The 27691-nt window shown below is 37.1% G+C and overlaps 1 protein-coding gene across 3 annotated transcripts in view; it reads left to right on the top strand.

The window, feature by feature from the left end:
- COL11A1 (collagen type XI alpha 1 chain) overlaps window positions 1-27691 on the top strand; it is a 125069-nt gene that overhangs the window by 46386 nt on the left and 50992 nt on the right. For all 3 annotated transcript variants that reach the window (XM_063165590.1, XM_063165589.1, XM_063165588.1), the window contains 22 exons: window positions 897-959; window positions 1484-1525; window positions 1882-1944; window positions 3540-3614; window positions 4924-5007; window positions 5184-5240; window positions 7637-7690; window positions 9110-9163; window positions 9272-9325; window positions 9903-9956; window positions 13049-13102; window positions 13216-13260; window positions 14616-14669; window positions 14758-14802; window positions 15236-15289; window positions 15755-15799; window positions 16926-16979; window positions 19100-19144; window positions 20749-20802; window positions 20883-20927; window positions 24208-24261; window positions 25173-25280. In XM_063165590.1, coding sequence (XP_063021660.1) covers window positions 897-959; window positions 1484-1525; window positions 1882-1944; window positions 3540-3614; window positions 4924-5007; window positions 5184-5240; window positions 7637-7690; window positions 9110-9163; window positions 9272-9325; window positions 9903-9956; window positions 13049-13102; window positions 13216-13260; window positions 14616-14669; window positions 14758-14802; window positions 15236-15289; window positions 15755-15799; window positions 16926-16979; window positions 19100-19144; window positions 20749-20802; window positions 20883-20927; window positions 24208-24261; window positions 25173-25280 — 1257 coding nt within the window. The remainder of the gene's footprint in view (window positions 1-896; window positions 960-1483; window positions 1526-1881; window positions 1945-3539; window positions 3615-4923; window positions 5008-5183; window positions 5241-7636; window positions 7691-9109; window positions 9164-9271; window positions 9326-9902; window positions 9957-13048; window positions 13103-13215; window positions 13261-14615; window positions 14670-14757; window positions 14803-15235; window positions 15290-15754; window positions 15800-16925; window positions 16980-19099; window positions 19145-20748; window positions 20803-20882; window positions 20928-24207; window positions 24262-25172; window positions 25281-27691) is intronic.

A 27691-nucleotide genomic window follows, 5' to 3' on the forward strand; every position in this document is an offset into this window, starting at 1 on the left:
TTGAATCACTCTATTGAAATTTAGAAAAAGCACATTTTAAATTTTAAGCTGGTCAGACCTTAATTTGTAGTGGATAAGTTAGCAACCAAGAGAGATACTTCTGAAGAAAAATATATTATCTCATAGTTTAAAAAAAAAAATCAGTTCCTTTTTCTTTGTTTGAAACTTCAGTGTTTCTTCCATTAGTGTGTGTTATTGACATATTGTTTTAGGCACTTCTGTTACCTTAATCCTGAACCCAAAACTTCCCACAGAGGTGGTCCTCAAAGAATTTGGCAGTTGATGCTAATTCAGGTAGTGCCAAGGCATTCAAAGGTTATCTGTGAAATATTCTTTAGTGTACACAGGGCCACTTATCATTTATGCCATAAAATCACAGACCCTTCTCAGGTTGCTTCATATGTTGTGGATGTCTCATGAATGAAATTAGGAGCTTGAAAGGTACAGTCCATATTGGACCAAGAGATCTTTCTTTCCATCTTACTTTAGGCTGCTTACCTCATAAAGCCATGAAGAATCATTGTCGATTACCAAGAATATTTCCAATCAAATAAGAAAAGAAATGATGTTGTGACTTGCACACAGAAGTTTTAGATTTTCTTTTCAAAGTTCTAATGTAAAGCATGGATGAACACTCATGGGATGCACATCTCATTCAAAAATTACAAATTGACAATATCCAATAATGGAGAAAGCATATACATGGCTTTTGCATTTTCCATTTCTCATGCATTAAGTATTTTTGACTTATGTGGTTTGTACCTGTGATGTATTTTTTTATAGTATACACCAGTTCCAGCTTTAGCTTTCAGTTACAGGTTGCTCCAATTCTTTATTGTATCAGGTCCTTAGACCTTCTACTTACTTTTCTTTTTGGGGTTGTTTTTACTGGCCAGGTGACAGGACATGGGGCTTATGGAGAAAAAGGCCAAAAGGGAGAACCAGCTGTGATTGAACCTGTAAGTACAGATGGCAGGGAGTTTTTCAGTAGCACTGTATCAAAAATATTCACTGTTAATGTATCATTATGAAATGTTGTTGTTCATGATAGGATGACATGATCTCTGAAACAGTCCCTGTAATGTGGATGATATAAAGTGATTACTGACAGCTACTCCTTTGGTTACATGAAGGACTAACCACATGTTCCTTAAAAAAAAAGAGAATCTTGTACAGAGGAAAACAGATCATTGATCTGATCTTCAGGCCATCTAGTAACTACATCTTGGACAGATCTACCCAGAAAACTTTCAGCTTAGGCACAGGTAACACCATCACTACAGCTTTCAGCAAGGGCAAAGAAGCCATCCTCATTTTTAATGCCATGCAACAGTTCAGGTTGTCATGCTAGGAGCTGTAGAGAAGATTCCGGAAAATTTTATCAAAACACTAAGAAATGTTAACTTTAGTATTTCAACTAAAAAGATTTTTTATGTTTTTCTACAAAGCATTGAATGTAATATTGTGATGCATCTATCCATAGGGTATGCTCATTGAAGGACCACCGGGACCAAGAGGACCTGCTGTAAGTAGATTAATCACAATTTCCTTTATTGCACTTGATTTATCCACTGTGCTTTTCTGTTCACAAGTTAACACAATATTGGTCTTTAATTATAGTTCCCAAATGTGTATTAGATTTAGGACTTTTAGAAGGGAATAGAAAAGGGTCATCTCTAGCATTTTCAGTGACGGCAAGCTACAAGCTGATGGCACATGAAAAATCTAAGTTTTGAATGTTGACAATAAATCTTTGTAAGAAAAAACAATACACTGCCTTATAAATTATTTTATCCAAATATATGTTCATCCTAAAGTAGAGAAAAAATAGTTCAAAAGTCTTCAAGCATTCAGCATAATTATGTCATTCATTTTCTATAGGGTCTTACAGGTCCCCCAGGTTTACAAGGTCCTGTTGGTCCTCCAGGTGACCCTGGTGAAAGGGTAAGTCAGCAAGCAGATTGTCCCATGCATTCATGAGATATCTTGCACTAATATCTTGCACTAATTGCTACATAAGGTTCTGTTATATCCTGAGCTGAAATAGATCCACATAGGTTAGAAACTTCAGTGGAACTGAGGCTGATTCATTCAGCTAAGTAAAAATCAAGTGAGAATCTGGACAAACATTTTCTTAGTTGTAGAAATACGTGCTGTAAATACAAGAAGATGTTTAAGTTCTGGTTTGTTAGTATTCTTCTGGTTTGATGTGTTTAGAAATATACTAAAGTAATAGATACAAACATTTCATATGAATTTGGATTAATTTTTAAAAAAACACTATGGCTTCAGCTCTAATATGTACAAATACAGAGAAAAACAGGCTTTTCAGAATCAAAACACATGGGAATATTGAAAGTGATGGATAATATTTAGATGACCTTGGAAGAATTTATTGGCCATATCAAATAATATGAGACTTGAGAAACCTATCCAGTCATGAAACTAGTTAAAATTTAAGCTATAATGTTAACCTTCATTTTCTTGCAAGCCTTTTCTTACTGCCACCACCAACACAATTTTAAAACAGCAACATATTTATTTGAGGAAAATATTATACTAAAAGGCTTTGCTGTGTTTTATGAGAGATATTTTACTTGTGAATCCAGCATGTTCATGCTGTATTTATATATGAAAGATGTTAAGAAGATGCTATCATTTCACTGTATAATGAGATAATATTAAAATCCCAACAATGCTTTACCTTGCTAGTAAGTCAGCATGAACACTTCTTTCATATTCCTGTCCCATAGATTAATTAAATATTCCAGAATTTGAACTTGTAAAATGGGTATTTTAGCACCTAGTAAAGGAATAACTACTGACAGCATTTAGTTTTTTAACTGGCTGCTCACTGAATTCATCATGAGGAAATTCTTGACTAAGCACGTCATGTGCCTGTCACGGACCAGACACGACACAAATATATAATTGCAGCAATTAGGCTGGGAGGAGAATGGATTGAGAGCAGCCCTGCAGAGAAGGACTTGGGGGTGTTGGTGGACAAGAAGCTTGACATGACCTAGTAACACACACTTGCAGCCAACCGTATCCTGGCTGCATGAAAGAAGCGTGAGCAGCAAGTCAAGTGAGGTGGTTCTGCCCCTCTGCCGCTCCTGTGTGCCTCTTCTATGGAGACAGGCTGAGCTGTGGGGGAAGGCTGCAAGGGAGGTGCAGAGAGACTATCCCAAGGGCCCATAGTGATAGGACAAAGGGGAAGGTTTTTAAATGGAAAGAGCAGGTTTCGATTAGATATTGGGAAGAAATTCCTTGTGCTGACAGTGGTGAGGCCCTGTAACAGGTTGCCCAGATGGCTGCGCCATCCCTGGAAGTGTTCAAGGCAAGGCTGGATGGGGCTTTGAGCTACCTAGTCTACTGAAAGGTGTCCCTGCCCATGGCCGGAGGTTGAAACTAGATCTTTAAGGTCTTTTCCGGGCCATTCTCTGAGCATAAATTTATGTAAGTGACTCAAAAGGTTTTTCCTACATTACTATCTTTTTTTTCTCAGTTTTTTTCCTCTCGTGTCTTTTTTATTTTAGGGTCCACCTGGTCGCCCTGGTCTTCCTGGTGCTGATGGTTTAGCAGGTCCTCCAGGTACCATGTTAATGCTGCCGGTAAGTTGTGGTTACAGGATAAGCAGCCTACAAAAACTGGAAGTATCTTTCAAGAAATGTATAGGTATTTCATTTTTTCATCTAATTTTGTCTGTGGGATGAGAGAATAATACAGAATTTCTTTTATGGTGTAAGCATTTGAAATTCATCTATATGGTGCCTTTTTTCCCTCACAAAAAACATATGCTTTAGCTCCTGCATGGCTGACAGATTGGAACCACCATGAGTGAATTACAGACACTGAAAACCACCTTATATTTTTAGCAGTAACTATATTTTGCTACTATAGTTCCGAAACAACGAGTCTGCTGTTGTACAGAGGGCCTGTACTCCCAACAGGCGCGTGTGCTTTCAAGTCTCATTGACATGTAGATTTTTATATATTCCATGCTTCAAATCGGACCTCAGTGTCCTCTTTGAAGAGTCAGTGCATCCTTTGAATAGAAATATATGCACATAGCCAACTCTACTCCCACTGGAGTCAAAGCAAAACACCATCTGTTTTAGCAGGTGGAGGAACAAGCCCAAAGCTGTTAAAGTATCTTGCAGCACTGGGGTACAAAAATCACTGTGTGCTTGGAATTAATTATTCCTAAATGTGTCTATGGGAGAAAAAAAACTGTGTCAACTCTGGTCATAGGCAAACTGGGCAAACTGTTGTGGGCAGTACAAGATTCATGGCCCTGATACCCAGTGTATGCCATGCCTTCGGAAAGCTGAGCTTCTTGCTGCAGCCTAGCATTTCTGCAACATTGCAAAGCTTCTGCCAGCAGTTTCATTAGCAGTAACAGTGCAGGAGCAAAGGAATGAGCACTTAAAATTTTTATTCTGTAATTTATTTTAAAATTTTCAGAAATTACACAAAACTGCTTTATTCTACATACCAAACATTTTTCACGTTTGCAGCTGCCTTAAATTAAATTACATTTTTAATGTGAGTAGCTACCAATGTATAGAGAATTAATTAATTTTGGTATCTCTTTTTAATGACATTTTAAAGACAAGTAAAAGTCTATTTTGGCCTCTTTTATAAATACACAAGCAAACAAACAAACAGAAACCAAAATACTATTAAATCAGGAAAATATTTGCTCATAAGGGATTAAATTTAGACTTCAGTTGCTATTACCAATGACTTCATAATCATGTTGGATGCAATGGCCTCCATGCAGCCACCTTATGAAGTTAGTAGAATGAACTAAAGACTGCGACCTTGTGACTTTGAAGCAGTTTGCATCATTGCAGCAAGTAACAAGTATGATTTAGATTTGATGAGTCCTAAATTCTTTTCTTGTTTTGGTACTTCCAGTTCCGCTTTGGTGGAGATGGTGAGAAGGGCCCAACAATCTCAGCTCAGGAAGCTCAAGCACAAGCTATTCTTCAGCAAGCTAGGGTAAGCACAAGGAGCCAAAACCTATTTTGTTTTACATCCTGCAGGATGTGAAGTCAAAGATGGCGGGTATTTGCTAACACATTCTAAAACTCTGTTAGTGTAGAATAGTGTAGAATATGTATGCTGGCTGGCAGCTTTTTCTTGACACCAGGTGTTCTGTTTGTTTGTCTTCTCAGATTGCTATGAGAGGTCCACCTGGTCCTATGGGACTCACTGGAAGACCAGGTCCTGTGGTAAGTAGACAAAACAGGGGCACAGATTAAAGAACATGGTGATGTAGCCATGGATGTCATTCTGGCCCTGCCTACCCCTCTCTATTTGTACTTGTTTTGTACTTATTTGAAATTAATGTTATATAATTAAAGCTGTAGCTTGTATTCTTATTCAAGGTCTGTGATGCAACCTAAATACTAAATAAGTTTTTATTGTGGGTTTTGTGGTGTTCAGACAGAGCACACTGCTGGACTTCCAAAACTATTGAATAGTTTTACATAAATATCCCTCTACATTCAATCATCTCTGTAATGCTATTAGTTCAATTCGTTGCAGTAAATAAGAAACTCTGCAGAAAGAGATACTAATGCAAGAGTTTGCAGAACCACCTTTACTCAATATTTAGGCTAAATCTGAAAAGTTTGTAAGAGGCATGCCTATGAACAATTAAGAGCCACAGGTATCTACAAGAATTACACTTCTTTATTTCAGCCCTGAATTTGACTCAACTTCTAACATCTAATGATCTGGAAATGGCCCTGTGGATGTTAAAATATCTTAGTATTTGTATGGAGTGTGTACACTTGTATTTTTAAGCAGATCTGTACAAGAATAATTCTTTTCTACAGTAATTCTTCCAAAATAAATAGTAGCTACCAAGCAGAGAATCTGGCTCACAGACTCCTGATTCATCATAATTAGGTATACATTACTTAAAAAGAGTAAAATATATTTGGTCCATATAACAAATTCATACACTATTTCCAGCAATGTATTTAGTTCAAGAGACCTGCAGGATAACATTCAGTCTGTACAGACAAAACTCTAGAGCTGCTCTAAGCAAGGAGGACTTTGCAAAGGCTGGTATGATACTGACAGTGGGTTGGATACCTTTAGCAGAGGTATGTCCTGCCTTCATACTCATGCTTTTATGTTTTAAAAGCCTTCATGAATTCCTGTATGCAAAGTTCATCAAATTAATATTAATAGTTGTTTTGCTTCTAAACCACCAGGAGGCTCTAGAAATCCAACTCTTTGATCTAGTCTAGAAACGTTTTTCCTACTGCTTCAAAAGCAAGTTTCTTGGTCTGTAAATTGGCTTTCTTCCCAGTTTCTTTTAAGAAAGTTGGAGCTTTTAGTCTTTATATGCATTTTATTTTGTTAAATTAATCAGTAGCCAATAAGATACATTAGTAACATATTCATTACTAAAAATCTTAAACATAGCAGTGTCAAAGCTCCAGTCTAGCATTATTTGAGTCTGGTGTTCACATGCTCAGTTAACATAGCATGAAAATGAATGTCTGCCTACAGATAGTAAATGTAATCAATTATATTAGAAGCAGAGCTTTAATCAGAGAAACCCCAAGAGGGAATCGCCACCCACCAAAACCAATCTTCTCTCTACTGCCAGTACCAGTTTGGGATCTGATTTCCAGTTTGCTTAGGACTTGAATTAATACCTGCAAGGTCAGTGGGGATCTTTCCACTCTAGGATGTGAGACTCAGCACTAAGCCAAGCCATTAGATAACTTCTTTCTTCCAATGTTAACGTAGAAGGATTATCAGTTTTCAAAGGTCTGCAACATTTGTTTCATATTAAATACATACTTTAAGTCACAACCTGTTTCAATGATCAAAAATGCAACTATTCTTTTGTGCATAGTAAAAAACTCCCATATCTTCTTTCTCTGAGACTGTATTCTATGTGTGCATGCCAGGATTTTTTGGTTTATTTTGTCTGTTTTTGTGAGATATCTAACTTGCTTTCACTAGTTCTGCCCCTGATTTCATGTACAGTATAAATGAATACCTGGTCTTGGCCTGTTTATGATTAAAGTGTACTCTTAAAATCTATGTCATCATTTCCTAATAACAAGGAGATGTAGTTATATAGATTCTCCACTTCTTCAGGGCCAGGTGCACAAAGGACTTGATTAAAACATCACTGAAGTTTATGACAAGATTAGACAGGGTATTTTTCATTGACTACAGTGATCTTTGGATTGAACTCTGAGACTGTTTTTTTCTGTACAACATAGAAATAAAGGTAAAAAGAGGTGGCTTTCAGCTCTTATTCCCTACAATGGATGCACTGCTGATTGCCCTACTTATGTTCTTACTCTGCTCATACTTAGCTCTCAAATACTAATATAAAACAAAGGGTTACATTTTGCATTTAAGTCCATGGGAGTTTTCTCTGGTAAGAGAAATATTTTGTCTGCCCAGTGTTTATACAATGATAAATCAAGGTAGATAAATATCTAGATACAAATGATGAATTCACACCTCCTGATGAATAGAGGATTATTTGTTATTTCTCCCTGTAATTCACATATGGAAATAGAAAGTAACTTTTTAATTTAAAGGGGCATTTGTACACTTAAGCAATATATGTTGGTTTTTTTTCATCAAGGGTGGACCTGGAGCAGCAGGTGCTAAAGGTGAAAGTGGTGAACCAGGACCCCAGGTACAATAATGTTCCATTATGTTTGAGCATGTTTTATATTTAAGAAAATTTATTCATATAAATTAGAAGAAATCAATCCTGCATTATCTTCCTGCATGCAATTGAAGAAAAATATCCTTCATGATACTATCTTCTAATTTCAATAGCGTGATCAATATTAAAATTGTAGTTAAAATCAATAGCTTTATTGTTCACTCTGAAATATGAAAGTAACAATCTTTGTATGACAAAGATTATTATCACATGTAGAGTGTCATCAGTTGAAAAGCTGTTTTAATATTGTCACTTCAGGCTCTTTTCTCAGTTCAATAATGATATGTTAGTCTGCAACTGGATGACCTTGGTCTCTGAACTTATCAGATCTCAAAAGGTGAGGGAGGTTGAATTTGATTGGTAATTAAAGAGGATATTTTCACTGTAGATGTGACATAGCAAGAATAAATCTTTACAAATCAATGCATGTTTTGTTTCTCAGTCTACTATTGTATAAAATTCTCCACAGTGATGTCAAAGAGTACTGAAGCACATGGCATTCTTTCAGTTTAAACCTAAAATCAGTAAGGAGATTGTGAAAGAAATTATAAAATAAGTATCCCAAACAATGATTTTGCCAGATCTCAAGTAGTATCATGGATTTGATGCATTACTAAGTGCCTGTCTTCAAACTGGACATGGACACTTGGAGCAGAAACATAAAATAAATTAAAAAAACAAATAAAAAACATTCTGAACAGTTGTACAGTCTTTCAGTTTGCTTAGTAATATTTTTAATGTTTTTTTTTTTTTCCTACACAATATTTGTGAATGGCTTGTTCTCACCATTGCTTTTTTTCACCTGAAAATGCATTTGGATGAGGGAGAGAAAATTTCCACAGTTACACCCATACAGTCGTCAGTGAAAGTTATGTGTGTTTGGAAAGTGAAATGTTTTTTCAGTCTGGGATAATTTGGTCCCTCTCTAGTTAAACCCATGTTGTGTAAAGCTAAGGCAGCACGTGAGCTCTTTACTAGCACAACTCATGTTTGTGTAAATATCTGAAATAAGTACTCTATAGTTTTCACTAAATAATTATAATGTAATTATAATAAAATAATTTTGGCATGAGAGGAAGATGGTTTTTCAAACTACAGGACTGAGATCTTTAAAGCCATGAAAAGACTGTAAGAAACTTACATGGTAACTTATGTCATGTATAGTGCCATCTCACAGAAATTGGTGTTAAAATTCATAATGCTAAGGCCAGTTTGGATGCCCATGTAGTTTTAAAACTAATGGGAATCTGGGAACCAGAATCCATCTCCTAGGGAAAAAATGCAGCTTTGTGTAGAAAAAACCTTACCTTGTTCTTGAGGTGAGGTTTTTTACTAGTGTTTTGCTGACGTTAACAGAATGCTAAATATTACCCTCTTTAAACCCAGGGTCCTCGTGGTGTCCAAGGTGCCCCCGGTCCAAGTGGAAAAGCTGGCAAAAGGGTAGGTAGCATATAGATCAGTTCTGGGTAAATAGTTTTTGTTTAAATGTATTTAAATATTAATTTATTCCATCGCATTTTCAAATGTTTGCCCCTTTGGGTTTTTCAGGGACGTCCTGGAGCTGATGGTGCCAGAGGAATGCCAGGAGAACCTGGTGCAAAGGTAAATAATTATGAGACCTCTGGCTTTACTTCAGTCTTGGAATGGGCTAGACAGATTTTATGTAGGTACCACAGTTTCATCCAGGCCAACCCAAAACTCTCCTCTCAAGTGAAAATACTGAGGTTTAAGATAGCTGGGTCAGATGCAAGAGCTGAGAATGAATTATCCAATTAAAATATGGTAATTAATGGTAATTCCTAGTAGTCTGACTTTGAGTTCTCTTGGGGCATGATTTCTCTCTTTCTGAGTTAGTTTCTAGTTAGACAGTATCAGTAATAGTAAAGTCAGTTTTGCAATTTCAAAGTGCAGCTAGAATCAAGTGTATCCTTTCAATGTGAAAATTCTTTTTATAAATGGCATAACTACAGCACAGTGAAAAAACTGTGGCATCTTCTCTTGCTACAATTTGTAGGGGCAAATTTTGAGTGAGTTTGATCTATATGCTCAGCCCCATGTGTTTCATTCAGTAGCAAAAGTGTACCTACAACCCAAGGGTAGAAACTAACTTTTAGGGGGAAGCCACTATTTATTCAGACAATTTGACAATCATTTACTAAAGCTGTGATTTCTTTCCAAGGGTGACAGAGGATTTGATGGTCTTCCTGGCCTCCCTGGTGACAAAGGTAACCGGGTAAGAAGGAAAATATGTACATTTATACATCATCAAACTAATTGAGTCCCAGAAATAATTCATTATTCATTAAGAACAGCACTAAGGACTGAGGAAAAAGTTAAAGCAGAATGTCCGCTTTTCACGCTACAAATAATAGCTGTACTATCAGGCAATGTATTCCTCATGAAACTTTTGAGTAATACCAATCAATAGTTTAAATTGATTTATGCTACTATATATATAGTAGTATAAATATAGTAGTGTATATATATATTATATATATATACTATATACTATATAAATATAGTAGTATATATATATATTTATACTACTATATATATAGTTTAAATATATAAATATTTAATTAAATATTTAATATATATATAAATATATATGTAGTTTAAATATGTTTTCAGAATTTAGATCACATCTTCAGCTAGGTTTTGCTCTAATTTTTCATAGTTCAGGAATTTGCCTGTTGGACTTCAAGTCATTGCTCTAAAGAGTAATAGGCAAAGGAAATTAGCATGAAGTTTCTGTACCAGGAGGATGTCAAATTTTAAGTTGCTTAGAAGCTTGATCAAAAAAATGGTTATGAATATTTCAATTACAAACTGAATTTTTAGTGGGGCTTATTCCAACAACTGCAGATTAAGAAAGGTCACAGTCAAGTCAGATAAATTAGGAAGATTTTTAGTAATATTTGAAACAACTGAAGTACTTGTTGCTTTTGGAACAAGTCTATGGAACAAATTTGTGGAATGAGACTTCATCTTTCCCTACAAAGTGCAGATATAATCACAGCCAGGGATTTCTGCTTCAGATTATACTTCTAATGTAGGTGCTAGCACCCTGCTGAGTGTCGCTCCTTTACTGTTGTCCTGGTAAGCGCAGCACACCATGAAAGAGTGAATGGGAATGTCAGCAAACCATTTCCAAATGTGCTAAAGCTCAGTGACCAAGGAATTATTACCTCACCCTCACCCTTCAGAGGGTAAGCACAGTTGTACATCCTAGAAAAGCTCAGCAGTGTTGGCTACCAGACCCTAATGTAGTTGTTTTTAATAGCATCTAAGGATACCCTTTTGAATTCTGTTTGCAATGGATAAAGAACGTCTGCTGTCATGAAGATTTTTTTACTCCTCTTTCATCATCCCTGTTTAGCTAAGGAGTGTAAAGCAGTCAGTGCATCCCATAGTGGAAGCCCAGCATGCTCAGCAGGCCAACAGCAGAGGGGGCTCAGCATTAAGCGCTTGCCACCTGCACTTGGAGGGATGAACAGAAATTTGACCTGTGACTCTGTGTCTTTGGCTAGCAATAATAAACACAAGTTAAATACTTCTGTTGAAGTTATATTTCAGCTGTAAAAGAATCAACATTGAAAAACCTAAATTTAGAGTAAAGTTTCAGGACCGATTTTAGAATTAGTTATATTGGACATATGAGTTGCAAACTGAATGTCTCTGTCAAGGACAAGTTTTCAGACAAGAGTTACTGAATGAATGAGATTCTTGGACTTCTATTGTAGAGCAGATCACATCACATGAAATCATATTTCTTTTAACCTCATTGTCTGTGACTTTGAACTTTTCTTATTTAGATTTACTAGATGGACAACTCTTCTTCAGTATAAAAGCAAGACACTTTATACTTTTAAAATAGCCCAAAGAAAAAGAAATTCAGTCTCTAAGACAACACTTGAAGGAAAGAAAAAGAGCTAAAAAACTGAACACTGATGATGATAGGAAGTTTTGTTCTTACTGAATGACAATACCAGGACACTGAATGCACACTCCTAATCTATATCTAAGTACCACATGACTGTGAGAAAGGTAGCCCTTAAGGCTATTTGAACTATTTCTGTATTTGAAAGCCTAAGTCAGTCTTCACCTGGATATTAATTGGAAGCCAGAAAAGACCATGCCTCTCATGTCATCTTTCAGAAGTGTCATCTAACATATAGAAAAACACATTCTCTACCTGCAGATAGCATAGAGTAGTTGCAGAACCCAGCAAAATACATGAATTGGTGTATGAATTAATCTTGAAGGTGTTAGAGAGCTGTTCATAAAATTTCACTTTCTCTTGCATACTGAGGGAGGACAGAAAGGCAATAGAATAAAGTCCTAATATCCCTAGTACTGGGGGATGTGCTCTGGATATATGAGGGTTACCTAAAATTCCCTAGGAAAGTTTGGAAGTGTAAAGAACAGAGCCACTGAACAGTGACTCCGTATATCCCTACCAGAATCCCCAGCAGTGGTCAGGCTCCTTGGAGACACTGATAAAATTAAGGCAAACAGCATGAATACTTGGGTGTTGTCCAATGCCAGAAGGAAGTCACAGTCTCAAAGCCTGCTGCCCAGAAGGAGGTCACTCAGTGGTGTTTGAGCTCTGCAGCACACTAGTTCTCTTCAGGAACTGGGAAAGAAAAATAAATCCTAAAAGTATGGTCCAGAATCCACTGAGGTTCTGCATATATAGACTTGAAAAGCCCCAGCCTCTGAGGGAAAGTGTGGAAGTCTGGCTGCCTTCCAAAGCCTCAGACAAGCCAGTCCCAAGGCTCTCAGTAGCTGGTGCCAGGGTGTGTGGTTCTGAAAGGTGGTTAGTAAATCTCTGGATATTCCTGGGCCCTGCAGCTGGTTTCTTAACTTCTGCCCCACATACACATCTTATTTTACTGCACTAATACATTGTGTAGGGGAGAGGGAAGGTAGTGATGAGACAAAGGAAAACGTGAGAAACACTACCTTTTGTAGATGTAGCTTGTGTATGTTCTGGGGCCAAAAATCACAGAATCAGAGAATCACAGAATATTCTAAATTTGATGGGCCCCACAAGCATCACCAAGTCCAACTCTTGTTACAGAGCGAAATGGTACACACACAAATTATTCATTGTTTCAAAAATGCTCATCTGTTCTTATACTAAGGTAATGAAAGATTTCACTGAGTACTAAAACGTACAGATTTGTATCACTCTGTCAAGACATGTTTTGACACATCATACTTCAGCTAACATATTTGTTTGCATTTCCCTTCCCATGCATTATTGTTTCCAGCAGCAGACAGTTTGCAGCAGTTATTTTAATGACTTTCCTTATCCTGCAGGGAGACCGTGGCCCACAGGGACCTCCTGGCTTACCTGGTGAAGATGGGTCAAGAGTAAGTTGCTGTTCACACAGGAAAATCTAGAGTGAATCCTCATGTAATGGGAATAAGGTCATGATAAATGGGCTTTTTTTTCCTAAGACTTGTTTCCTTTTGTTCAAAAACAGGGAGAAGATGGGGAAGTTGGACCAAGAGGTCTCCCAGGTGAAGCTGTAAGCAATTCTTTCTTATTCTTCCGCTTCTGTTACAAACAAAAGTCACATTCAGATATTTTTTCAATCTATTGAACTATTCTGAATTGCAGGTATAAAAATTCTTTCACATGTTTGCATTTAGAGAATACTGTTTCTGGCTGAAAAGCAAACAAATGGAATGTTTGGTTTAGGGTTGAAACACTGCTTACAGGATTAGAATTAAGTCAAGGATATATCCAGCTAAGTATATACAACGTCCAGAATCACAAATGCTATTTCTTATCCAATTGTGTAAAATCAGTAACTGCTGTCCTTGATACATCAGAATACAGCCAAGTCCTTGCTGCTTCTGAAGTGTTGCCTAAATTTCTACTTACTAGAAAGGAAGGCCTGGATTCTCCTCTTATTTCACACTACTGTGCTTCATTGTGTATTTTACACTTGTTTCACATACAGAATTTCCACCCCTGTCGGTTGGAATTCTGCAGGGGCTGTCACTGCAGAAGAGAGTTCTGCATTGCAGGCAAGAAATCAAGCCTCAGAAGGGGAATTTTTCCCTAAATGTCTGATCTATTGTTGCCTACTCACAAAGTACAAACACCTTGCTACAGTCAGTGTCAGTGATTTGTCACTATGTCATACACAAGGAGACTGGAGATTCAGTTCTGCCTAATTTAGCAGCAGAACATGAATGATGGCACAATCATGAAAACTAGTACTCATTGGCATAGTATAGAATGAAAAGATTATGTTATAGACCAAAATCTTGTTCACCTTATTGATGAGAATAGCCATTGATCTTTTGTGAATTTTTTTAGGAATAAGAGCAAAAAATCTAATTTTTGTTTCCAGAATGTCATGTATTTATTGTAATAAAATTACTAGCAATTTTTAATTACTTTTCCTTACTACAGATAAAAACCATCATTTTGTAATTAGAATAGTAGAATAGAGTATGACACACCATCACGTTTTCAAAAGAAAGGAATACAAATATGTATGTTACTGTTCAGGTCAGACCTTCAGGCCAAGACACAGCTAAAATTTTAGCGGAAGCTGCTGTGCCAATGTTCTACACCAGGAAATATAAATATCGATCTCCCACCTTTCTCTGAATTGACCATACAAAGGCTAAATCAAAGGTTGCCCTTCCACTGACATCCTGTTCAGAAATACAGTGTCCTTGAGGAAAATCTGTTCTCAGTAAATTTTTCCCATTCTTCTTTTCTTTCTTCCTAAAACACCCATGTTGCCTTCCCTTCATCCTTGCTACTCCTTATTCCAGTCCTCAGCCTCCTCAGCCAGTCCTGCTTACAGTCATTTCTGTTCAGAAAAAATCATGCAAGTGTCAATAAGGGTTTCTTCTCTTGCAGGGTCCACGGGGATTACTGGGCCCCAGAGGAACACCTGGGCCCCCTGGACAACCTGTACGTATGAGCTGTCGAGTATTTCCAGTTTCCAGAAGGAAAAAAGGAAGTCCACTGAAAATTGCTCTTGTTATATTGTTTGTTGTAGGGCATTGCAGGTATTGATGGACCTTCAGGCCCAAAGGGAAACATGGTGAGTAAGTAAACTGGGAATTAGAAAGATTCTAAGAATTCTTTCCACATTCTCTCATCCCAGCAACTATGCCATCCCTTCCATTTAATTAAACTTTTATGTCAACTATTTGGATTCATTATAATTTTATATGGAAAAGGCAAGGCTTCTGTTACTTAGTTTTCAGCCAAAAGCACTGACCATGCTTTCTCTCAGACTCCTTTAGCACCATGGACTCCAGTGCTCAGGTCCTATGTGTGGGCTGTTATTCTCTGTTAAAGAAAAGGTCATGATATTCATTAGCATGAAAAAAATTTCATACTGGAGAGAAAGTTGCTGGTGGACTTTAAAGAGGAAGGAACAAAGATGAGTTTGTACTCCTTTTAGTCCTGACAATGAAGATCTGTAGTGCAGAAATGCAAACCTAATGCCCTTCTATTTTTTTGCATGGTAGGGTCCTCAAGGGGAACCAGGACCTCCTGGTCAGCAAGGAATTCCAGGCCCACAAGTAAGTGTAAAAGAACTCGCAAGAAATACGATGTTATGTGCAGCAAATGTTTAATAAGTGGAAATTACCAAAAGGTTAGCTTTTCATGTGCAAAACTGATAAAGCTTCAAGGATTTTATAAATAATGCTGCAAATGTGCTGAGGGCAGTGCAAGCAGAGTTTTCAAGTAAGTTTTCAGAGGGATTTTTCATTCAGGAGAAAAATGACTCATTCAGTGTTCCTGGAATGCAGCAGGAATGGCCACACCTGGAGGAGGGTTCTGAATAGGATCTTGTTACAGACCTACTGCCAGAAGAGTGGCTTGTGCAAAAGACTTGCACAAAACTCCTGACCTAACTTGTAAGGGGGGGAAAAAAGCCACTTATATTTGCCCGTGTGTTGAAACAGATTAATGAGGGACCTCTAGTAGGGTGAATGTATGTACATTGTTCTCCCTGGTTTCTCACACTGGTTTCTTTCTAACAGGGGCTTCCTGGTCCTCAAGGTCCTATCGGGCCTCCTGGTGAAAAAGTAAGTTACAGCATTATTTTCTTATTTCAGTCAGTTCTGTGCCACAACCTTGTTTATCAGCTTTGCTGTCTTTTATGGAATAGTAATCTAAATTTAAATATTAGATCTTCCTGAAATCATCAATACATTAATAACCAATTAATACCCAATGGCTTTCCTCTCATATATTCTTTTTCACAAGCATAACTTCCTCCCTTTATTTTGGATTAGTTTTGTGTTATTACCTTCCCATCTACACTATTAAACAATTTGTACTTGGATGTTACTTAATTTCCCAGCAAGCTGCAAATGTATTTTTCTTAATCTCTTTTTTATAACAAAGTTTTACCTATTCAAGTCTAATTCTGTTCTTTTTTCAAGGATTATATTATGACATAACTGCAGTGTAATTGGCATACTGTAGTGTCCTTTGGTGGCTTTTTCCTCATCTGTTTGCACATGTTCTTGTGGCTTGAAAACTGTCTTCTATTCATTTGAAACATGTCACTACTGAATGTTATGCTAATTTTATTATTGTCCCCTTTTTGCTGAATTCCTGCTCAATTCATTCTTTGATTTTTTTTCTTTTCACTCTTTACTCTATTCTTTTGGAGAAATTAATACTTTTTACCTGTCAGTGTGTTTAAGTACTGTTCTAGCAAAATGGAAAGTCCTATGATATCTGCATTTCCTAGGCTTTCACAAAGACATTCCAGGCTTTTCGGCTATGAGCACTGGAGTTCTGTACCCTGCACTCTTTGCCTCTTGAACTTGTTGATAACTTTAATTGATGAATCCTTTTATTCCTGAAATTCTAAATAGTACTTAATTTTGTACACTGGAGAACTCTTCCCCACCTGTGTCATGTGTGTGCATGTTCATAGGGTAATTCCTGAAGCCTGCTCTCAGGCAAGCATCATATTGAAAATTATGGATCATTTTTGTAGGCTAAAAATTGTAAGAACTGGCCTTACTTACATATGGTATGGAAGTGTCATTCTGGCTTTAGTTTTATTTCTCTCATATCCCTGATATCCATATCAAGGGACTTAGGTATGACTGCATTTTATGTCCTTAGCTCTTAGGGTCACATGTGTTGGGCCTGTTTGCTACTGTTTTTAAAATGTGTGTCTGTTACTGCGTTTAGGGACCGCAAGGCAAGCCTGGCCTTCCTGGTCTTCCTGGTACTGATGGGCCTCCTGTAAGTAAAGAAATATTTAATCCTTTCAATGATTAACTACTTTTACTAAGTGACAAATACTGCTTTTACTAAGTGACTTCTGGATACCTGTGTTACAGAAAAAAAATGGAGGGGAAAAGCAATGGTAGTCCTAGTTGGCAACAGCATTATAAAATCCATCTAAAATCCCTATATCATTTGAGCTGTTAAAACTAAAATAATTGCATTTTTGAAGCAGCTGCTGAAAACATCTGTGGGCTTTTAAAATGTGGGCCCAGATGTTGAAATGTCTCTGCAACATCTTCATGGATGTGTTAATAATCTACTAACACACAAAGGGCCAAATACTGTTCCACTGTATCCTACCATGTCAGTCTGGCAGAGCAAATCACCTGTAAAAATGTTCACCACTTGTTCTCTGAGGAAACATGGAACAGACTGCATCTTTCTCAGCTTCCTGGCTTAAGGTGCATGTTATGTGCTTAAGGTGCTTCTTGCATTGTCTAGACTGGGACATACCTGAGCCAAGCTTTGTGATTGACAAAAAATTCAGCTTCACTGTGAGGCTGCAATCACTCACATGAACAGAGTGAAACCACTTGAGCAGCATATCTTAGGTATTCAGCTTAAATGGAATCATTTGCCATAATGGCCTGCCCATACACTTGTTTTCTTGCAGCAAAACCTTACTTTTTTCTACCACTAAGAACCTTTAGACAATGTTATTTCTGAGACCTTGACTATCCTCCCCGTGCAATTGTCCCTTACAATTTTTCTTTTAGGTGAAATCTGCATTTCCTAAACCTGACTTTTTACAAGGTTTAACAAGGTCACTGCAAACATATTGCAAATACAGAACTGTTCCCAAGGCTCTCACAGTCTAGCCTTTTACCTGCCAAAGTACCAATTTAGTGGAGAATGTTAAGTGTGCAAGGATTGTCCAGCTGAGTGTCTGTATCTTGAATAATTGTCTAAACATTTGAATGTTGCCCCTTATCCTTTCCTGTATACTGGAACCAATGTTAATTTCCAAACACAAGCATTATTTGTCATCTGCATCTTGTTAAACCTTCAAAGCAGAGGGGAAATGCTGTAAGACATAATCAGGTGTCAGCACAGGTGTGTGCCTGACGCAGACCCCTGCTGTGGTGGGTTGATCCCAGTCAGCAGCCAAATACCCACCTACTCACAGGCCCACTCCTCCCACAGCAGGGGAGGGCACAGAATCACAAGGGGAAAAGCAAGAAAGCTCCTGGACTGAGGTAACAGCAGCTTAATAAGTGGAACAAAGCTATGCGCACAAGCAAAGTGAATTAAGGGATTGATTCAGTGCTGCCAATCTGCAGGCAGATGGCCAGCCACTTGCTGGGAAGTCGGTTATGAATGTCCTCCTTCCTCCTTCTTTCCCTGAGCTTTTATTACTGAGTATGACATCATATGGTATGGAATATTTCCCTGGTCAATTTGGAGCAGTGTCCCAGCTGTGTCTCCTCACAGCTCCATGCCCTCCTGCAGAGGAGTCATAATTATCTGCTAATCTTCAGTTTCATTAAATTGCTTTTAAATTTTGCAATTTAAGTGCAAATTTTGTAAGAAAGGGAAACAGTGGATTGGCTAATGTTTTGAGTGCTGTAGTATTAATGTCAGTGATATAAAGCAAAGTCTAAAATGTAAATTTATTTTCTTTTAAAAGCAAGTCCCTGTTTAGAACAAAAACATAGAATGTTGAAACTAAATCAGCCTTCTATTGAATCTTTTGATAAATTCTATAGTTTAAAAATATTTTTAGGAATGTCTTCATGCTGCAAAATAAATCATCTATTTTTCAAAATCAAAGGTGAGAGTCTCTCACATTAAAAGCCTCTAACTGCTGAAATATTAATTAAGCAGAAGAACTGCTCAGCATATTCCTGAAAATATGGACATGAATGTAACTATTGTCCAGTGTTTCTTTTGTTGTGTAAATTATATTGGTGTTGAAAGTAAAACCTTGCCTCAAAATTTTGTGTGTCTATTTTAATATAAAAGAAATGTGATTAATGACCTGAAATTCAAAAGTTTAAATAATTGTGTTTTTATAATAAAACGTCACTCCTTAAAAAATATTGCTTTTCAAATCAGATACATTTCTCTCAAAACAGGGCCACCCTGGCAAAGAGGGTCAGTCTGGAGATAAAGGTGCATTGGTGAGTTTGAAAACTTTTCCATTTATTTACATAGATTACAAGAAAACATTTGTTTTCATTTTTTTCATAGTATTTCATCTTTATGACACATTTGTCACATTTGTTGCTTACAAGAACTATTTAAGAAGACAATAGACAACTCATGACACATTCAAAGCATCTTTTCACTGATAAACATACATTAAAAAAATTAGAGATTGTAAATAATATAAAGATTATTCTTTTAAAGTAAACCTCATTTTGGAGTTTATGGAGTGGCAATGAAAAGTTGCACACATTTCATACAAACAATTTTCAGATATTTTGAGTTTTCAATTCTGTTGTATGGAGTACTCACAAAAATTCTTCAGAAATTGCTTTGTTTGAAGGTATAAAACTACATGCAGAGACCATGCATTTTTTAGGTCATCTTCAACTCAATGTCAGTGTAAATTATTTTTTTCAATCTTACGAAGCCCTGAAAGGCTGTAGAGCTCCAAAAAGTGTTCTGCTTACTCAGTATTGATCCTTATTTTTCCAGAATAGCACCCTTTATAGGACTTGAATTCAGTTTCAGTTTTTAGGGGCAATACTAAAAGGTATCCTGGATGACAGGATGAGTGAATTAAAAGAACATTTCAGAAAGTACAGCACCACTGGCATAAGCGTATTATATTTGTCCAAAGTGTTGTTATCTGTAAAAGACATGTAAATTTTATCCTGGTTTCTTAAAAAGATAAAACTTACACACAGCATTTATGTTTTGCAAGTCAAGGCCTGTTGCCATCTGCCAGTTCTTATGTATTTTGAATTTACTGATCCATTTCAGCCAAATCTGATAGAAAGTTCAGTTTCTCAGAGGTGTTAACAGTCCAAAGGTTTTGTGAAAAGGCACATTGGAGAGAGGAAGAAGACCCCATCAATGTCCCCATTCGTAACAGGTTTTATTATCTGTCCATCTCAGACATGGGAGAATCAGCAGAGCAGCTCAGAGGTTCATGTTTCCAGGCTTCCTGGTTTCCACCCTTCGCAGAACTCAGTTTCTCTAGGCCCTGCCATCAGATTGCATAGATCCAAGCTGAACATCATTAAAATGCTCAGCAAAATGTGACTAAAAGGATCCAGGCACCAGTCAGTATTGATAGCACCATGAGCCTTTTAGCTTCCAGGCTTGGAATGTCATTTTTGTTCATTTTTTTTAAGACCATGATTTTTTTGTTATTCCCATTATTTTGGTCTCTATTTGTGACTTGTGACATCATCAAAATTAGCCTATAAATTTTCTTCAATAGAACACCACTGGTTTCTAAATGGCATATTTATTTTTCTGATTGTTTGTTCCTTTTTACAATTTCTATTGTTTCAGATAATTTATATTATGGATAGATGCTTCCCAAATATACAAGTTAAATCCAAGTTCACAATTAGTTCACAATTCTATTAATAGTTTATGGTGACATTGAATGGTGCTTTTTAATGCCTTAACTTTTCTTAGTGGCAGGCAGCCCAGTGTTATTTTGCTGTCTCATACATTATACTGAAAGAATAAGGATTAGATTCTGAAGAGAACTGCTTGCTAACCAAAAACTGTACAAACAAATGTTCTTTGCTTTAATGTATTTTAGGGGCCTCCAGGTCCTCAGGGTCCAATTGGATATCCAGGTCCTCGTGGTGTAAAGGTAAGATTTAATTATTGGATTCCTCCTCTCACACCTTTTGAATATATGCATGTGGGTAATTATTTATATTCTTCCTTTAGGGTGCTGATGGTGTACGTGGGCTCAAGGGATCCAAAGGTGAAAAGGTAAATCTGACTGCAGATAATTCTTTTCCCTTTTTACACTGCAGCCTCTTCTGTCTCCTTCGTTGCAGTGTGCTTTATCTCGCAGCAGTGAGTTTATTTTTGCCTTTCCCTAAAGGCATACCAAGCCCAGTGCCTAAATCAGTGACCTTCATGGTTATTTACACTGGTACAAAGTGAATATAAAACTTTCATTTATTAGAATGGTTTTCAATCCTCTTTGCACCAGTGTAGGTAACTTCTCTCTAAAGTGGCCTTGAGTAGAGAATTAGACATCCCCTCCCTTATTAGTAGATACTGTAGTGGATATTGAGAAGCTTGTGCATCAGAGAGATTTGTGGTGACAATACTTTTTTAATCTGTTTTGATAGAGCCATAAAATAGATCTGTATTTTTTATGTACATTGGTCAATGGATTTCTAGGATCAAGGTATTTTGTCCCAGATCTTTGGCTTTGCTGAAGTGATGGACAGCCCCAGTCTGATCCATGTATATGAATGTGAAGAAAGCTCTTATTTGCCCTGATGCCATTAATTCTGTGTGTAGAGCTCTTCCTAGAGCAAACACCAACCACTGTGGTCTGGGCTGACTCCTGATGGTCTGTGGTGGCTGAAACCACAGCCAGTGTTGGTTTACAGTCACACTTCCTTCAGCACTGAAAATAAGAGACACACAACAGACTCCATCAGTCATACTCCTCCTGAACACACAGGCAAATCCACTCCTGTGGCTCTGCTGGCTAGTATATATATCTATATATAGATAGATACATGATCTACAGATATTTATAGATATTTCTAAAGCAGAAGACTCCGTCTTGCCAAAAAGCCTGGATTCAGAACTCGACTCAGATGCCAAGAGCTGCTGTACATTTTCAAGCCTTCCTAAACCACAGTTTGTCTAGGCTGCATGCTCATTTTAGAGTTGCTCATTAAATCTAAGCTGAAAAAGTATGTGTTTAACATCCATGGAGACTGGACAGTTCAAAACCCCAGATTTGTCTTGTGCTTTATTGGATGATTAATATCCTGCTTGGACAAAATACAGGACTTGTATATAAATACAGTTCATAGATGTGTGTACATATATCTGTGTATATCAATGAATACTGATTAGCACAATGTCTGCAATGCTTCTGTGTTCCTAAAACTGATCTCACAGTTGCAGTAAGACAGTGAATTCTACCAAATACCTCCAAAGGTCACACAAAGCTATTTCATCCTTTGTTCTCTTAGTGTTTTAGATGTGTGTTCACAGGCCTTTTTGTACTGAAATTGTTCAGCTGCATTGCATGGGGGAGAGCAGTGCAAGAGAACCAAATAAATAACCTTATCATTCAGGGAAGCTCCCATAGATCTGGAATGATTGTCCAGGGATATCAGAGGAGGCCTATCTCTGTACTGACCAGTAAATGAGACTAGAACTCTTTAGGTATTTTATCTTTTGTTACCAGCAAAAAATTCTGTTATTCAGCTCTCTCCTCCTACACAGAATAAAGTCAGTTCTTGTAGATCTCAATAGCAGGAACCTCACTGTGAAAGCTGAAGAAGAATTTCAGCTCATTTGGCAGCCATTTGGTCAGTAGCTGGCACGTGGTCAGTCCTTGCTAAGGGTTCTCATGTAATTATTACTGGCCAGAACCAAGCAACTTTTACAACTGAAGCTTTTTTGATGTATTCTTCACACTGCCTTTTTCATTTCTTTCTAAATATTAAGAAAAGCCACCTTTAAATTTAAACTTAGGAAATATAAGATGATCACATAAAACTTTGTTTCATCATATAGAAAGCATGGCACAACTGCTTTTAGACTGGTTTTTGGTATATTTTTTTTCAATAAATTATAGTGTCACCTCTTTTGGGTTTTTTTTGCATTAACACATTTTATTGAAAAACAGTATTTACTTGTTAGATTTGTTTTGGGTTTATTTTTTTGTTTGTTTGGTTGGTTTTTGTTGGTTGGTTGGGGTTTTTTGTGGGTTTTTTGGGATTTTTTGGAAGGGTTTGTTTTGTTTTAGTTTGTTTGGGTTTGTTTTTTTTTTTTTTACTTTTGATGCCTCCTTGCCTATTTTGAGTTGTTTACCACTACCTGACCCACTTCTATCACCCTTTCTAGGGTTATTGTTGCATACTCTATGACTACTTCTAAATTCAAAAGGGCTTTAGCCCTGAAATCCATCTCACTTGGTGATCAGGGCGAAGATAAAATTTAGTGGGCCTGGGAATGCAAAAAGCATAATCCTCATGTTCACAAAGAACATGAGGATTAAATACAAAGATTTCTTGCTTCTTTATATTTTATTTTTTTTTCTTCAATAATGTCACATGTGCACATTGTCACTCTCTCCTGGTTTTATTGACAATCCAAATATTCCTCAGATTTGAAATCAGCAGCTTTACTTTAGCATATAGAAAACTAATAGCATCATAGCAAAATATTTTACTATGTTATTATTCATCACAAAGACCTTTGCTGCCATGTTACAACTAAGCATCAGGTGAAAATGAAGTCTTTGTTGCCTGGACTTTGGAACTGTAGTTCTGTGATGAGTCACACAGAATCTCTAGGTGGGAAGAGACCTTCAAAATCATTGAGTCCAACCCATGCCCCAATACCTCAACTAAACCAGGGCACTGAGTGGCACATCCAATCTTTTCTGTAAACACATCCAGGGATGGTGACTCCACCACCTCCCCAGGCAGATAATTCCATTACTTTATTACCCCTTTATAAAAAACTTTTTCCAACCTATATTTCCCTTGGCACAGCTTGAGACTGTGTCCTCTGGTTCTGTCAGTGCTGCCTGGAGAAAGAGGCCAACCCCACCTGACCACAACCACCTTTCAGGGAGCTGTAGAGAGTGATAAGTTCCCCTCTGAGTCTCCTTTTCTCCAGGCTGAGCACCCCCAGCTCCCTCAGCAGGGCACACTGCTGGCTCATGTTCAGCCAGCTGTTGAACAGCACCCCCAGCACCCCAATCTTTCAGCTACTTTCAGCCCTTTCTGCATGGACACTCTCTGGCCTCACCATCCCCAGCCTAGAGCATTGCAGGGGGTTATTGGGCCACTATGCAGGGCTTGGCACTTGGACTTACTAAACTTCAGAAAGAGAGAACCAAAGGCTGATCAGTTTATGGTGGAGCGAGACATAAACAACTCTGCTGAACACATCTGGAAATTTCTGCTTGTACCTGAACACACACATGTGTAAATGCAATTTGTCTGAGTATTGTGCTTGTACTTCAGCATGGAGACCAATTTACAGGTGTTTCTGCCTTTTTCAGGGTGAAGATGGTTTCCCAGGATTTAAAGGTGACATGGGTCTTAAAGGTGACCGGGTAAGCATTTATTCATAACCCATATATTCTTAAAAGTTTAAATTTTATTGTTTTGAAAGGATCACGGAAGTGAACAAATATACTTAAACCAAACATAAAATAAAGGCTAGTATTTTAAAATATTCCTATTCTCTGTGCATGCACAAATTCAATCCAGAGATATGGTTCTTGTGAATCAAAAATGGAACAATCATAAAGAGGAAGAGAATGTCACTCTTGAATATCCTTTTCACTGAGCTTCTTCCTATGGAATTGCCTTTCCCAGATTCCAAAATCTTGAGTATTTTCCTGAGGAAAAGTTATCTATCTAGGATAAAGATATTTCCATTCCAGCCTGCCATTTTGCTATTTATTTAGCCCAATGGGCAATTACTTCCTTTCTTAGGAAGTGTTGTGGAGGTTGTAAAAAAGCTTTACATAAGAGGCTCCTGGCCTGTATCTGTAGTGTGTATACATAAATAACTGTGAAGATGGAAGCCACATAAGTACTTAGATAATGACAATATTCTTCCTATGGACTGCGAAGGTGCCTTCTCAAAAATTTAGGAAAGGAAAAATAAGAATACAGCTTCCAAATGCAGCTGTCTTCAAGCAAGACAACTAGACTCTAACACTCTGAATGTGACATTCACTGCCTAATTTTTATATATTTGCATTTATATAATGAACATAAGTAGTGATATTTCCCTAGTAGGAAACTGGACAGGGCTTACAGCAACCTGATCTATTTAGAGATTCCCTGTGCACTGCAGGAAGTCTGGATGACATTTAAAGGTTCCTTCCAACCCAAAATATTGTACGATTCTATTCCCTGTTTAGATTTACTGAAAAATTATTTTTAAGCAATTGTAGATATTCTTTCCAATATATTCATGAATATTGTTCCATATTTATAAGATGATGTATTTTAGGGAGAAATTGGTCAGCCAGGCCCACGAGGAGAAGATGGCCCAGAAGGTCCAAAAGGTCGAGCGGGTCCATCTGGGGACCCAGGTGCTGCTGGTCCAGCTGGGGAAAAGGTCAGTAGCCAGAAATCAACATAAACATGCCATTGCCTCATAACATAGCTGGAATCCATAACCTCCATCACTGAAAAACAAGCCTTCAGATCTGGAAAATCTTTTTGTGACACTACTGCAGACCACTGGAGTTCCCATTTGATCAAGGATTGAGAATCCTTATCTTGTAAGTATACGAAGAGGCATTGGAGTACTCCACCTGTACATAAGGCAGCTCCATTCTTATCCCAAATTACATACAGTGCATGCCAGCTGTGGAAAACACAATGCAAATAAAATAGCTGGGCACAAAGGAGGATAAAGGTGCTGCTGAAGAGTGAATTCATACTGAGTCATAGTACAACAGACGGTGACTTGGAAATTTTTTTAAATGGAAAACATTGCCTGAATAGAAATCCAAAATAGGATTAGCAAAAGGGAAAGGGGAGGACTGATGAAAGGGTGGTGAAAAAAGAGAAATCAAGTGCAAGGCACAAATCTCTGTAGAATCCTGGCTTCAACAATGACCATTTGAGTTTGGTATAAAGGATGGAAAGGAAGCTGAGAATGTGTGTGTGGGTACTGTCAGAAAGGAAAGGTGATTTCAGCAATGGTAATATAAATAACTGGAGAAGTATGATAATATAAGATAATATAAAATAACATAAAATTATGGTTCAAAAATGTGTATGCTACATATATATGTGTAAACATATTGATATATGTTAAGTGAGAGGATGCTGATGAAAATGTTTTCCTTTAGATTTTTTTTGGTGAACTATAGCTTCAATTCTAGTTTTCTCTTGAAAAAAATAGGACAGAGGGTGCATAAACTAAATCTAAACAAAACAATCCTTTTTTAAAATAGTTGGTAGATTTTAAATTCAAATTTGAGTTATTTTTAGTTCTTATTCAAATTGCTTGCTATGAATGCAGCATATCCATTTATTCTTCACTGTGACATATTTGGGACTCTCACAGTATACAAGTCAGCCCTAAAGATCAGAAGATATTTGAAAAAATGTTGGAGTTAATAACACTATTAGCAGGCCTTTGAATTTTAGACCCATTTGGAAATATTTACAGCTTTTCTTGCCCACTGGAAGGCATACATCTTCTCTGGATATTCTATGGATACTTGGCCAGAATGGAATGGGTCAGAGAGGAATTCTTTGGTGCTAGTCCTGTGATATTTATTTTAGTGTAAAAACTGGAGCAGTTGTGAACTTTTAGGTCTTCTCACTACATTTGGAAAGTCTGTAAGAGCAGATGTCTTGTTCCTCTGTCATCATATGATATATTTAATGCAAAAGAACTTTTATTGTAAGGAAAGTAATGAAATTACCACAGTAGTTCTTCTACTCTGTGTTCTGATTCCATTATAAGAAAACTCTATTTCCCAAGTTGGTATAAAGCTGGATTTTCTTGGTTAATGAAATCTCAAGTAGGGTGCCAAAAAAAATTTGAACATATCAGAAATGAGCTCATAATAAAAAAAAAAAATCTGTATTCACAGTCACAACCTAGGCAACTGGGCTTGCTGACCCAAAAAATCAGGGACAAAACTTTCGCTGAATCTAGCAAGAGTTTGATGTGCTGTCGTGTTGCAAAACATTTAGATCATTGCAATGCATGTGGCTTGTTTCAGGGTGGCAAATAACTGACAGCATATTAAGTAGTTTCTTAAATGTAAATATGGTTCTCAATAATGTCTCACCAGACACATGCGCTTACATGAATGTGATAATACTCAACATATTTATTTATGTACTGTATTTTTTACCAATGGACATTTTTGGGAAAATGTCCTTCCCCATGCAAGTCTCTCCTTCCTATTTATCTATGGTTACTGCAAAGTTACAGTTGTCTTTTCCATTGAGATCTTCTCCAGAATTTGATATTCTAGAACGTAGAGAAATTCTTCCCCAGCATTCCCATCTTTCAAAGTCTGAAACTGCTTTCCCCTGCCTTTGAAACCACCACTCATCCTCTAGAGGTCTAAAGAGACCAACTCAATGGAGTAGGGCACTGTATTTCATTTCTGGGAATGGTTGATGTCAGTGCTGATCAGTCTTTTCTGAACACAAGTTGGTAATGGTTGTTGACAAATCCATTGTCAGCAAATAATCAGTGGAGTATAATTTAACAAAGTTTCAGTTTAGAACTATTAAAGAAAAGAATTGATTCTTCGAATGCCTATTCATGAAAGTCAGCCATCACATTGTATAAATTAAAAATAATTTCTTCTCACTTAAACCTATTAACGCCCTGATTTTTTAGAGAATAATTATTGTTTAATGATCTCAACCACATAAAACTGCACAGCGCTTCATGGAAGAAAAAACCTTTGAGGTATTGGTTTCTTTGTATTCATTAACTGGAGTAGGATTTTCGGTTAAAGTTTGGGGCACTAAGCCCACTGGTGATTAATT

Source organism: Melospiza melodia, chromosome 11, assembly GCF_035770615.1.
Source record: "Melospiza melodia melodia isolate bMelMel2 chromosome 11, bMelMel2.pri, whole genome shotgun sequence".
Lineage (NCBI taxonomy): Eukaryota > Metazoa > Chordata > Aves > Passeriformes > Passerellidae > Melospiza > Melospiza melodia.